The following is a 13,020-nucleotide window of genomic DNA, read 5'->3' as shown; positions in this document are numbered from 1 at the left end:
GATAAGTAAGCAAATCTAATTGGCCGGCCCATCTACATAAATTTTGTTTCAGTTGGACAGTGTAAATAAAACCTGTAATTCTTAGGTTGTCGCCGGCTATAGTTCATCCTTCAACACATGCAGTTCTCAAGAACACAAGAACACGTGGCGCGACTTGTTGCTGCTAGTTTAACACAGGAAATAACTTATAATTTTAATGTGCTTTCATAATTCTGGTGAAAGTGGCCCATCGTCTTTGTCATGCTATAAAATAAAACTCTTTCTGTTGCCTTGGGATGGCGATGATGCTGGCTAGGCTGACTCTGATGATTGAACGCCATGAATACTGTTTTGGTTTTGTATCGGATTGCACTGCAATTTTTGTACATTTGTTTAGAAAGAGTGTGCATTAGAATTGGGCAAATGCTGTAATGATTCATTGTGAGGTTTAAAATCTTTCTGGGGCAGGCCAGAAATATGCATTTTTAACAGGAGATTACATGTTTTCGACACATATGTGCTGCCAAGATAAACACTGCCGTTAATGCAATCACTAACTGCAACCACCATTGGAGTTGGGCATGTGCATGATGAGTAGCCAAGTTCAAGTTATCCAGCATAGGCTAATGTCCGGATCGAAATAAATAAAATTTGGTTCCATAGAAATAAATGGGCGCCAGCCAGGACCTTCAGTCAGGATCAAATTAACCCAAGTCAAATTAACGGAAGTGTACTGTATGAAATTGTGAATAAACATGGTTAATTAAATTGAGGTCAAATATGGTGCCTTATGAACATGAAGTTATAAAAAGTTAATACTTCGTTATGTATGTTGAGTACATTATTATAGTATCAAAGTTCATTATATCAAGGTTTTACTGTACATCATGCGAGACTTTCTGCAATACCTTGCCATAAATTGAGCCATCTGCCAAGTTGTCATCCCACATACCTCGTCTACTAGGCACACTCGGGGGTCTGTGCAACCTCATTACAAGCACAGGACATGGTTCCTCGCAGATGAGTGGTTAGCACAGTGGCTGTGTTAGATTGTGAATTACCCTATGGCACATAAAATAAGTTTCAAAGAAAAAAAAAAGGAAATGTTAACAAACTTGAAAACACCAGGGTTGCTGCAGTGTGGAAGCTCTTTCCAGAAGCTCCCTGCAGTGCACATGAAGACCTGCACTGCTTCAGATGACTGTGAGAGAAATGCTGTCAGCTTCTGGCATCTCTTGAGCTGGTACTGCTGACAAATTGCACCAGAAGGAAAGGTTGGAAAGTGCAAGAAACACTTATCTTTTTTAAGTTCTGCCTCTCAAGCATTGACAGAATCTTCATCCGGAGAAAAGGCACATTGAAACCATTTGCACTGTGTGCAGTGATGCAATTCCTGCATCAATTGTGCGAAACTGCACCAACAGGTTAGAGCTTCTACATGCTACTACTCATTTTCCTTGTGCTATTTACTGGAAGACTGTAACAGGGACGAAACAAACACTGGTTGTGAAGAGGACACTAAGTGACACGGGGGAACGCAAATTGTACCACTTCATCGCTCTTCTACATCCTACTACAGTTGGGCAAAAAATTTGTGCCAAGCCTGTGCTAAAACAGCTTTTCTGAGGCCTTTCAGAGAAGACTATAAGCACTTCAAAATTCGTCATACAGCTTCCCAAGATTGTAGTGGTCACGAGAGCAAACAGGCAAGTGCTCCATACTGAGTGAGAGTTAAAATAAATGAGGACCTGAAGAAATGAAACAATGGGACAGATGCTGAACTACCAACTGAGAGGTTTATAGAAAGCAGAATAACTTTATAAGCACAATGAAGTCACAACACAAGGAACAATAAAGGTGATTCCTTTGCAGTTAGAAGAGAGGGAAATAAACTTTATTGTTAGACCAGGCTTCTTGAGCCCAAAGGTGGGTGGCCTCCTCTGTCGAGATAGCCATGCCTCGCTGCCGCCGCCAGAGCCCTGTTCACAAAACGTAGCTGGTTGTCAGGGTCTTGCGTCACCACCAGAGCCTCCCACTGGTCTTCCAATTCTTTCTCTGAATCCGCTTCTTTCTGCCTGTTTAGAATGGCAGAAAGCTGAGCTAGGTTGGTAAGGATTCATTATGCAAAAAGGTGAGGCGTGCAGACAGGACACAAGAGAAGTGGACAACATGAATGTCAACTATCAACTGAAGGGAGCACCGAGGTGAAAAGAAGAAAGAAGACACAAAACTCATCTGTGCAAGCTCTGGAATGGTATTGCCACGTGTCAGTTGGGTACATGTGCCGGTCTACGTGAGAGATAGCTGTTAAGGCACCTAATCTCTTCCTTATGTAAAGTAATCAAAGGCTGACTCACGCACGCACTTCCACCATTATAGATATGCATGCCTCTACCATAAGACTCATATCTTCATTCTTGTGCCTGTACAATATCACGCATTCAACTAACTCTGGCGTGCAGTTACAATCTTGGCAATGTAGGGAAAGATTAGAAGGCGATCCACTGGTTAACGACCTTTTATGTTCCATTAGCCTCTGATTGATACGCCGCCCCGTTTGCCCTACGTAGAACTGGCCACAGCTAAAGGGAACTTTATAAACCACACCCATACGACAGTTAGTGAAGCTGTTGTTCTTATTGTGCTTCACAGGACAAATATCTGTTCTTTTTTGCCTTTTACCTGCTCCTTTTTTCTTTGCACAGCAGTGCATATCTTACCTAGCTTATTCGGAGCAGTGAGAGCCACATTAACGTCATATCTACTTGCAACTTTTTTAAGCCTGTGCGATACTGAATGAATGTACGGAATAGCCACTACTCTTTTTTTGCTATTACTACTTTCTGTAATCACGTCCGTCCCCCCCGAAACAGACTTCTTTAGGCGTTCAGCCACAGTGGCCACTGCATGACATGGCAATTCCGTTTTTTACTACTTTGGAATGCCTGAACTGAAAATTTAACAACGGCTTCAAAGATCTTGGGGAGTACTGCCAACAAACGTGATTTTGTTCGAAGATGAAGGAAATGTCTAGAAACTGAAATACACATCGCTGAGGAAATTCCTTGGTAAACTTTAATCCTCCTCCATAAAGTTTAAATTGCTCACTTACTGAGGTAGCAGCGGAATCGAATTCTTTCCTATTGCAGAAAATCAGGTAATCATCAACGTAACAAAATATCTGGATAATGCAATCACCTAAGGCTTTCTCTAAGCAGCTGTCAACCTTACTCAGGTAAATATAGCTAAGAATAGGGGCAACTTTTGAGCCAATACAAATGCCTGATTTCTGCAGAAACATGCCATCTCTCCACTCAATCAGTGTCGACTTTAAGTACATTGAAAGAATTTCTAGAAAAGCTCCCGTGAGCTGAGATGCTCCTCGTTGAATGCGCATGTTTCTAGATGACGCTCGCATTATTCGGGCGAATATGTCACACTCCTTGCGCTCGGTCATCATGGTACTAAGATGATTAAATTATGAAGGTGCACAAGCTGGACACACGGCAGTTGATTCGGTACACGCAAGTATACATGTATGCACTTCGAGCAATGCAAACGCATCAGAGTTGTTGAATTGGCAGCTACATAATGCTGCACACACGCAAGTGCATCGCCTTTGGCGTGTACCTGCGAAACCTTCATAGCAGCCATTTCATGCCGGGCAAGTGTCTTTAGAAAGCCAAATAAAAAATCTGATCAATGCAATAGAAATAACTCGCGAAGCGGGTTGATCTGTGCTTGCCGCGACAGTGTTCTTGCCTACGAGTACAATACATGGCAATGGACGATATAACACTCAAACAAAGCTCTGGCATGTATATAAACACCGTGTACATTATGTATACGTTATTGGCGTGACGAATTCTGATTTTTGTGCTAGTACTCTACACTAAAAGGAATTTGTCTGCCAAGAGAGAGAGAGAAGTTTAATTATACGAAATGCAGAGATGTCGGCCTGAGGTACATTCCTCTAGCCAGCTACTCGGCGTCGAGGGAAGGGGAGGAGGGAAAGAAAGAGGGAAGAAAGAGGCGCATGATAGGTGACGGTGGTGAGAGGAAGAGGATGTAAAACATATGGCAAGTGTTTTGGCACGCTCAAACCCTACAGTCTAAGCCCGTACTTTAAAAAAAATTTCAGTAATGCCTGGATGGCCTTGAAACTCGATTGAGCGACTGGCCAAGGGCCTAAAGTAACCTCCTCTGACGACGGTTGGCTGTTGAGACTCTTATGGTCATTGTTCATCTTTTGACGCTTTTCCACGTACTTAGGGCAGTCTCAAAGCTCATGACCTATAGTCTCATTCACATTGCACAACTCGCAGTCTGGAGACTCAGTGCGTCGCATGAGGTGCACGTATCCACGCATAAACACTGCACCCTGCCTTAGTCTGTGCTGAAGACTGGCACAGCTGCGTTGAATTTTCAGTGGTAGCCTAAATTTCATGGTAGGGTCAAATCTCTGGAGTCGTCTGTGTCAATTATCCTGATTGTCCCAGTGCTTTTCTGTCGATTTTCGGATGACACTGGAGAGGAGGCAGTTGGCGTGTCCGCTCTTGAAAAAGGTATTGCAAGCAGTGACTCTGGTTGTTCGAGTGCTTTCTTCGCTTCGGTATTGGCCAGTTCTTTGCCGTGTATACCACAGTGACTGGGAATCCATTGAAATGTGATGTGGTGGCCGTTTTCTAGCGCTAAAGTGTAGGGCTCAGCAGTTTGAAGAGCCAACGCTCTGTAAGTGCTTTCTTTCAACACCACTCTAAGTAGTTGCAGAGCCGATTTTGTGTCACTGAAGACTGTCCATACTTGAGGAGGCTGTTGCGAAATATATTGAACGGCCTCTCTGATTGCCACTAGTTCCGTAGATGTTGTAGTCGTCTTGGAACCATCGAATGACTTGATGCCAAGGCACGACGAAAGCCGCACCAGAGCACTAGACGCATACGACGAGACCGATCCGTCTGTATACACATTCACCGAGGAGTCATATTCTTTTGACATATATATTCAAGTGTTAAATGTCTGAGGCCGACGGTAGGTATTCGCAATTATTTTAGAAATTCCAGGAATAGATAAATGTACTCGTATTTTGAACATCACCCATGGGGGCGCATACGTGGAAGGTCAGTAGGGGCAAAGTATGATGGTATGGCAGATTCTTGGCATTTAGTGGCTCTTGAAAAAGTGGAGTCCGGCTGTATGTTGGGAAGTGTCGAAAAGTGGTGGCGTCCATGACAGCACAGCAGCCGCAGGAATACTCGAAGAGGTTCGCATCGTAGATAGACAGGTAAAGGGGTGACGCAAGCCTCCTCAATTGTTCTGTCGGTTGAGGTGCAACGTGGAACACCGAAACATGTTTTCAGCATCTGTGCCTGGGCACTTTCCAGCGTACACAAATGTGACCGGCTTATACTTGATAAAAGTGGCTGGCTATACCGAATGTAGCTGACGTAGAGAGCCTGGTACAGCCGGAGTAGTGAATGCTCAGATGGACCCCACTTCATACCGGCCAGAAAGCGAAAAACTTGAGCAAGCCCAGTTAATTTTTTCTTTAGCATTGCCACATGCTTCGACCATGAAACACCGCGGTGAATGACAACTCCGAGGTATCTGTGGTGGGTCACATATGGGATGACATTGCCATTGATCATAATTCGATACCAACACATAAGCTTCCGTGTGAACGCTATTGCAGCGCACTTATCTGGGACCAGTTGCAGTCCTTGGCACTCAGGGTACTGAGGAGTGTACTCAGGCATGTAGAGACGGCCGCCGATGCCCAAATTACTGAGGGCATCAAGAATGGCTTTGTGCAGTACATTGTCATAGGCTCCTTTTATGTCTAAGAAAACTGCTCCTACAAGTCGGTGTCGCCTTTTTTCGTGTTTGATCGTGGACACGAGATCAATTACCCCATCTATTGCAGACCGTCCACGTTTAAATCCAGTCATTTCAGGATAAAGCTCATTCTTTTCCATGAACCATTCTAATCTAGTGAGCACTATCCATTCCATCACCTTACCGACACAGCTAGCTAAATTTACTGGCCGATAAGATGACTTTTCGTAAGGCGATTTTCCTGGCCTTAGGAGGGCCACCAAACGGCTGGTTTTCCACTGCTTCGGGACTGTACTAGATGACCCCGTGGCATTATAGTACGACAGCAGGACTTTCCGACCTTCCACACCAAGGTGGCACAGAGCAGTATATGAAATACCGTCAAGTCCAGGGGCAGAAGATCGTCTCGAAGCAGCAAGTGCAGCTTCCAATTCCTGCATCGTGAAAGGAAGGTCAAGATGAGCATCTTTAGGAGGTGGCATGGGTCGATCTAGTGTTGGACATGTTGAAGTATCGGTACGGGGGCTCTCTTACAGAAGTCTTCGGCAACCTGCACTTCTGTCAGAGATTGGTGAAGGGCTAGAGCACGGAAAGGATGTTTTTGCTGAGGAGGGGCACGAAGGCTTCGTACTAGCTGCCAGATCCTAGAAAGTGGTTTTCAATGATCCAGAGACGAACAGAAAGTCCTCCACCGTTGTTTTCCCATTTTTTGAAGGTGACGCCATATTTTTCGTTGAGCACATCGACATAAGACAAGGTCTAATGATGATTGAGTTCGCCTAACCTTCCTTTCCGCTCTATGATGGATCACACGGAGCCATTCATATTCAATGTCAATCACTGTTCTGGACGTAGGTGCACTGATAAACTTAGTTGTCTTCTGCACTGACGGTACAATAATGACTTCTATATCAGATGGTGAAGTGATGTCTCCGCAATACTCTTCAACATGTGTAGAGAATGTGAACCAATCAGTGCAGCGTACAGCTGGTGCAGTTGATTGCACAAATCACTTCATCTGCACCTATGTTGGTACTATATGATCGCTCCCATGCGTTTCTATGTCCAAGCACCAGCTGACTGAGGGCAGGAGGCTCTGAGATACAATAGTGAGGTGTAGGCAACTTCTGTACCTAGTGCCGCGGATGCAAGTTGGAGACCCATCGTTGATGACAGTCAGACCTTCAGTGTCTATGAATTCCATCAAGTTCCTACCCCAACAGTTCATTGTGGCACTTCCCCAGTAAGGATGGTGAGCATTGAAGTCTCCAATAACAGCATGAGGGCCTGGGGAACCTTGTAACATAGTGGATAGGTAGGTGAGGTCAAGTTTTTGTCTAGGAGGTATGTAGGCGCCGATGATTGAAAACACATGTAGTTTGTTTTAGTGGCACACACACATATTCATTGCTGTCATGTGGTGTGGTCATATGCTGAACAAACATCATGTCACTGCGTATACACATTAACACTTTGCTCTTGTGTCCATCTTCACGTGACCAGAGCTTAACGTATCCGGAAAGCCAAATTCCGACATGAGATTTGGCTCGCATATCATGATCACTGGGAAGCGATGTTTGAAAACCTGTTGCCTAAAATCAGACATGTGGCCGCAAGACCTCGAGCATTCCATTGCATTATAACAGAATGATGCATCTTCTGTTCCAATGTCCGGTGTTTTATCATGAGAGCCATGATTGCCACCCTTATTTTAGAGCTGCTAATAGCGGCTCCATAGCATTTAACGCCTTCACAACAGATAGTGCAGTTGGCGTTGCCAATCCGGAGAGCAATATACGCATAGTCTTTACTAGCTGTTTAAGCATGTATATCACCTTTTCATTTCCAAGCCTTTCCTTACCCTCCCGGCTCTTGGGGAGCGCCGAAGGAGTATCTCCACATGAAGCCCTTTGTGGTTGCGAAGGCCACTCTACAGCCGAAGAGGTTGGACGCACGTTGGATGACGCTTCATTCCTTGATCGGCGCGGAGATACTGGTGGAGGCGCATCTTGTGTGTGCCGGCCTTGCTCTCTCTGTGGACCATTTTGCATCCAGGTACTCAAAGGAAGTGCCTCTTTCCCCCGGGACTTGCTCTGGGAGCAACGATGCCTTTGCTGCAACCGGCGCCTTTTCTTGCGGACAGAATCGCCAGTCTCCTTGTGCATGGAGTCCTCTTACCATTTTTCCCAGAATTTGTCTCTCCTCTGCCATTTTGGGGCAGTCCTTGGATGTCAATTTATGGGCTCTGGAGCAATTTGCACATTTCATGGCGTCAGTCTCACAGGAATCTACATCTTCGGCACGACATAGGATTCTTACACACAGCACTCACGTGCTACACTTTGAAACACTTGTGACACTGTAACGGTCGTGGCACATATGGACGCACTGAGTGCCTCGCATAACCTACTTTGATCGATGCTGGCAAAGAGTCTGACTCGAAGATCAACTTGATGCACCGGGAGCGACCGAATCGGTGGATGTCGAGGATTTGCATTGTCGACGATAGAAGAAATCGCAGGCCTTCATCCTTGATGTCAGTGTCCACATTTGATGCAACACCAGTGCAGGTATCGTTGCCATACGCTAGGAATGAGCGAACTGGGATGTTGCCAACCACTTGTGGCTTTCAAAGCCTCCAATACTGCCTGAGAGCTCACGTCCACCGTCAGAATGTTCTTCCGAGTGTTAATGTGGATCTCTCTCACATGTCCTGAGGCTATTCGATCGAAGTATTTGGTCAGCGATTGTCTGTTCAGCGAATTCAAATTCGTTCCTGCTGTAATTTTGGTGTACAGTAGCCCACGGAGAAGACCCATTCGTGACATCTGCTTTTATGAGTAGAAACACTGCCTGCTGACGTCCGGCGAAGCTTGCACTTCAAGTGATGTGATTGGACTAGCGTGTAATCACTGTCCGATTACATCTCTGCCGCTGTCTGTCAGATGAATCGGGAAGCCTATAGTCGGTGATGTCGTGGTTTCCCACGAACAGGGCTACCGCCGCGAGACTCACCTTGTCAGGAGGGCGCGGAGGTCCTCCGTCCCCCATTCTGGAGAACGATGTCTTCGGGGAAGCTTGTTCTAACCTTCTGTTTCTTCTAACCGGAAGCAGGCAGCCAACCCGAAGCCACAAAACAAGCGCGCAGTTACACACTGAAAAATCACAAAGAACATCTGCTTCTGCCAGTTTCATAACGTTCCATCATCGCTGCTAGCACAGCGCACAATAATCAAGCCTTAACTGCAGTAAAAATTCATGCGCCAACACCCAACAACAATTTTAGCATCTCGCCTTGTGTAACTCTATAGGCGGCTTCCGAGCGAACAGCCATACTGCGAGGGCGAGCTACGAAAGAAAGTGCGAGCTGCGAGAAGGTGAGGAGAACGAGAGGCCAGGCAAGGGGGAATGTCGCTACCTTTAAGTTTTATTCAGGGACTTTAGGAGCTCGTCAACATTGTGCTACTGTGCACGTCCGAATGGAGGGAGCGGAGAATGCGCATGTAGTGTGTCAGTGGCAGGGTGGGACAGAAACGTATTTGTACGTCAGTGTCGCTGGAAGACCTACAGTGTTCGGTCATCAGTACTCTTTTACCATGTTGCTCGCTAATTAGAGAAATCTAATTAAAGATATTAAATAAGGATGTGACTTCCAATGGGAAAGCTGTTATATTGCATCCTAAAACGTCCTTTTTTTTTTAAGTGCTGTGTCTCGTTCATTTACATTTCCGGGCTTGTAGTTGGCACACACGAAAAGTGCCAATTGATTACGTGCCTGTGCACCGTGGCCCCAGTTGCTTCAAAAGTGATTTGAAGGAATCAGCTCAGTTATTGCCTGACTTTGCAACAGCCTGGTCGTTGCTTAGGCTGCAAATGTCATATGGAACACCATTTATAGTGTCATTGCCAACAAAATAATGAATGTTTGAGAGCGCAGCTCTTGGGCGCTCGTTCCTGAGTCGAGCGTCAGCGTAACTGAGTGAACGAGCGCAGTGGATGAAAGAGCGAACGCGATGTGCAGCAGGCGATGAAAAAAGTGGCGAGAGTGAAAGCACAATGAGGAGGGTGCAGAAAGGAGTATGAAATGGGGGAGGAGGATATGGTAAAACCAGGAGAAGCGTAGTGCCACTCAAGAAGCTCTGCGGTAATGACCGCTACGAGATGGCCAGAGTAGCGCACCATTGTCTGTTCACCAATTACTTTTTTATCCTTCTTCGATCACTGCTTTTCACCACCTCTCTGCATTCCACCACTGTTTTCCAGCACCAACAAATGTTAAACGTTATGCCTCAATGCAAGACGCGCCTGCATGTATTGGAAGTTTCTTGAATGTTATCAATAGTTCTATTCCTTGGCTGTTCTCACCAAAGCTTTGTTTAATCTGATAGCATACAAGACGCAAATTGTGTAGTACTTTGTGGAAGCCACCTGGGCACCAAGGATTACACTGGAACCTTCGACAAGTCATCTATGAAGTCAATACGCTTGACTCGCTGATCAGATTTTCGACGATTGCCAACTCTGATACGTCTTTCGCAAATTCTTCGCATTAGGGAGTATCTTAATCGCCGGTGAATTTTTTTTTGTGTTTTCTTTGCGATGTTTGTGGACATACCACTTTACTATAATCTAGAAAATAAATTTTTGATACAGTCAGTTTTCGTAAACAATGTCTGTGAGCACGAGAAATTTGAGGCAGTTTGTATATGCAATAGAACCTCATTACATTGAACCTGCATATACAGTCGAACCCACTTATAACAATACTCAAGTGCTGAAAAAATTTCATTGTTATAACGAAGTTAGAAAAAGTCAAAATAAGGGGATGGCAGAGCTGTTGTGAGAAGACTATAATGGCGGGGAGTCCAGGGCCCCTCCCCACCACCTTCGTCCACCCGGCTGCTGATTATGTCACTTGTTAATCCTGAAGCATCCTTGTCCACTGCAGACCAAAGTTCAGGCACCGAGAAAGCGCTAGTAGAGGGCCTCTTCCACTTCCTTATAGGCACCTTGTCGAACGCGTTTGCGCCTGTTGTCTAGCGAGGAGCTTTCTTTGTCAAACTTTGCCAAGCGGATGATTGCCAACACTGTCGGTCGTGATAGTCCGTACTAGTTCACTTGGACGGCAATCAGTGCCGGCGCAGCTGGCAGCTCGGTTTGCTGCAGCAAAAACAGTGGCTCTTTGTGTTTGAGTCACACAAATTTTTTACCGTCTTTGTAGTCCTTCACGATACTGCACTTCTAAGTCTATAGGAGTGCGCTTTCTTTTCACTGGCAACGTCATGCATTGCCGATCATTGGCTGGTTCATCAGCCATCTTCCGTTTTGGTGGCAAGTCAAACGAGGCTGAGGAGCCATGTGGACAGGAACAACTTCGACGCGACCAACAAAGATGAGAACGAGCGACCTATTTCGTTGGCAGAACTGCGCAGATTGAAGGGCCAGCGAGCAATGTGGGAGCAGCACAGTTGGCGCAGCCCGTCCATGTTTGGAGGGGAGCGACGGCAGAGAGGCTGGCGATGCGGAGAAGGCTGGTAAATGACTGCGCGGTGGCCGTAGAGGAGGCGGGTGATCATACAGCGGCTTAAAATTTTAACATTTTTTTTTTCAAGGATTTTACATTTCATTACCTTTCAGCATGGGCACCCAGTGGCCAGGCTTCATCGTTGTAACCGGTAATGTGGCATAGTGGCATTGTAGTAAGCGGGTTATTTCACCATAGAAAGCATACAAAAGTTGAAGGTGCAGCATATTATGACTGATATATTGTTCAAACTGGTATCGTTATAAGTCGGTTCGACTGTAGTTGACTAACGGCCGTAGTGAAGAGTCTTTATTAAAATACCGTAAGTTGCTGCATATTTTTTTTCCTTATGTAGTGAAGATGGGTTCACTGAATAAACACACACAAACTGAACATATAGTGAAAGTCTTTCTTGTTTTCACAGCCTCGTTCCTGATTCGGACAGCTCTCCCGAGCAGAAGAGCAGGAAGAAGAAGGCAGCCAGCAAGAGGCAAGTGTCCGCCTCGCCTCTTGTGCTTTGTGAGAGGCTGAATCTTTTCTGGCTGTGCAGGAGGAGCCCCTTGCCTAAGAAGAAGAAGAGTTCAAGGAAGCGTGCAAGGCAAGTGTGTTGTCCTAGCGGGGCCATACATCACTGCGTATGGCCTGAGGAAAATGCTCAGGCTTACTGGAGAAGGCACCGAATGAAAGTTGTTTATTTGAAATAGTTTTGCTTAGAGTGGGGTTCATAGGTGTGCCTTAATTTTCTTATAAAATGCCTCTTTCACAAGCAACATACTTTTTTTATTGGTGATGCAACAGGTTTTATTGTGAAGCAATCAACGTGCTTGCTTTCATCTAGGTAGCAGTTTTATTAACTTGTTCCATTAGCGAATGAAACAAGTAGATTCACACTATGAAATGGTTAGGTGAAACAGTACTGTATCCAGTGATAGTGGAATGCATCATGTAACTGCGCAAATGACAACGGACGAGGAAAGAAACACACAGGACAGGCACGGAACTTCAACATCCTATGTCCTGTGTGTTTCTTTCCTCGTCCATTGTCGTTTGTGCGGTTACATGATGCTTTCCAATATTGACCACCAACTAGCCTGCCTCTCCCTGTTAAATCCAGCTCTTAAACAGCTACACCAAATTGCGGCGTTCGCACTGTCCTTCTCCAAACTTCAGTGGGAAATTGTGCTACGCCTGCGCCAAATGAAGCATAACAATGAAAGCCTCCTTTTGTCAGTGCTGCCTCAGTAGTAAAACTGAAACACAAACCTAAACAGCAGCACCGCTGTCGTTCTCACCATCCTGGAAGTCTATGGTGTGGCCAAAGATACCATCAATTCCCCATTCACTGTTCTAACGCGAGATTGTTAAGGGCCCCGTGTTGCAGAAAATCCTGCGTTCCGCGTCGACCGCATTTCGGCAAAAATTATTTCGAACCACGCGTACTCATCCACGCAGGCCCTCCATCTAGCGCAAGAAATTGACTGAACTAATTGAATTTCTCAAGGTAAAATAGTTAAGAAAAATCATAAAGTATGACTAAACACAACCTACAGGCATGATAGCATAGGATTTTCATTTGAATATACGAGAAAACATACTTCTTTTAAGCGGAAGCTCAAGCAGACCCCTTTTACAGCGTTTCTACCATTCATAAAGCGGCCATGGCCTCCGAGATTTGCGCGTGC

General features: G+C 45.5%; 1 protein-coding gene across 10 annotated transcripts in view; it reads left to right on the top strand.

Annotated features, from left to right (window-relative positions):
* The window catches only part of LOC142575078 (uncharacterized), a 270,565-nt gene that overhangs the window by 137,070 nt on the left and 120,475 nt on the right, over nucleotides 1-13,020 (top strand). For all 10 annotated transcript variants that reach the window (XM_075684049.1, XM_075684045.1, XM_075684048.1 and 7 more), the window contains 2 exons: nucleotides 11,763-11,828; nucleotides 11,889-11,936. In XM_075684049.1, the coding sequence (XP_075540164.1) occupies nucleotides 11,763-11,828; nucleotides 11,889-11,936 (114 nt within the window). The remainder of the gene's footprint in view (nucleotides 1-11,762; nucleotides 11,829-11,888; nucleotides 11,937-13,020) is intronic.

The sequence above is a fragment of the Dermacentor variabilis genome, chromosome 3 (genome assembly GCF_050947875.1).
Source record: "Dermacentor variabilis isolate Ectoservices chromosome 3, ASM5094787v1, whole genome shotgun sequence".
Classification (NCBI taxonomy): Eukaryota; Metazoa; Arthropoda; class Arachnida; order Ixodida; family Ixodidae; genus Dermacentor; species Dermacentor variabilis.
This window is presented reverse-complemented; position numbering and strand designations above follow the sequence as displayed.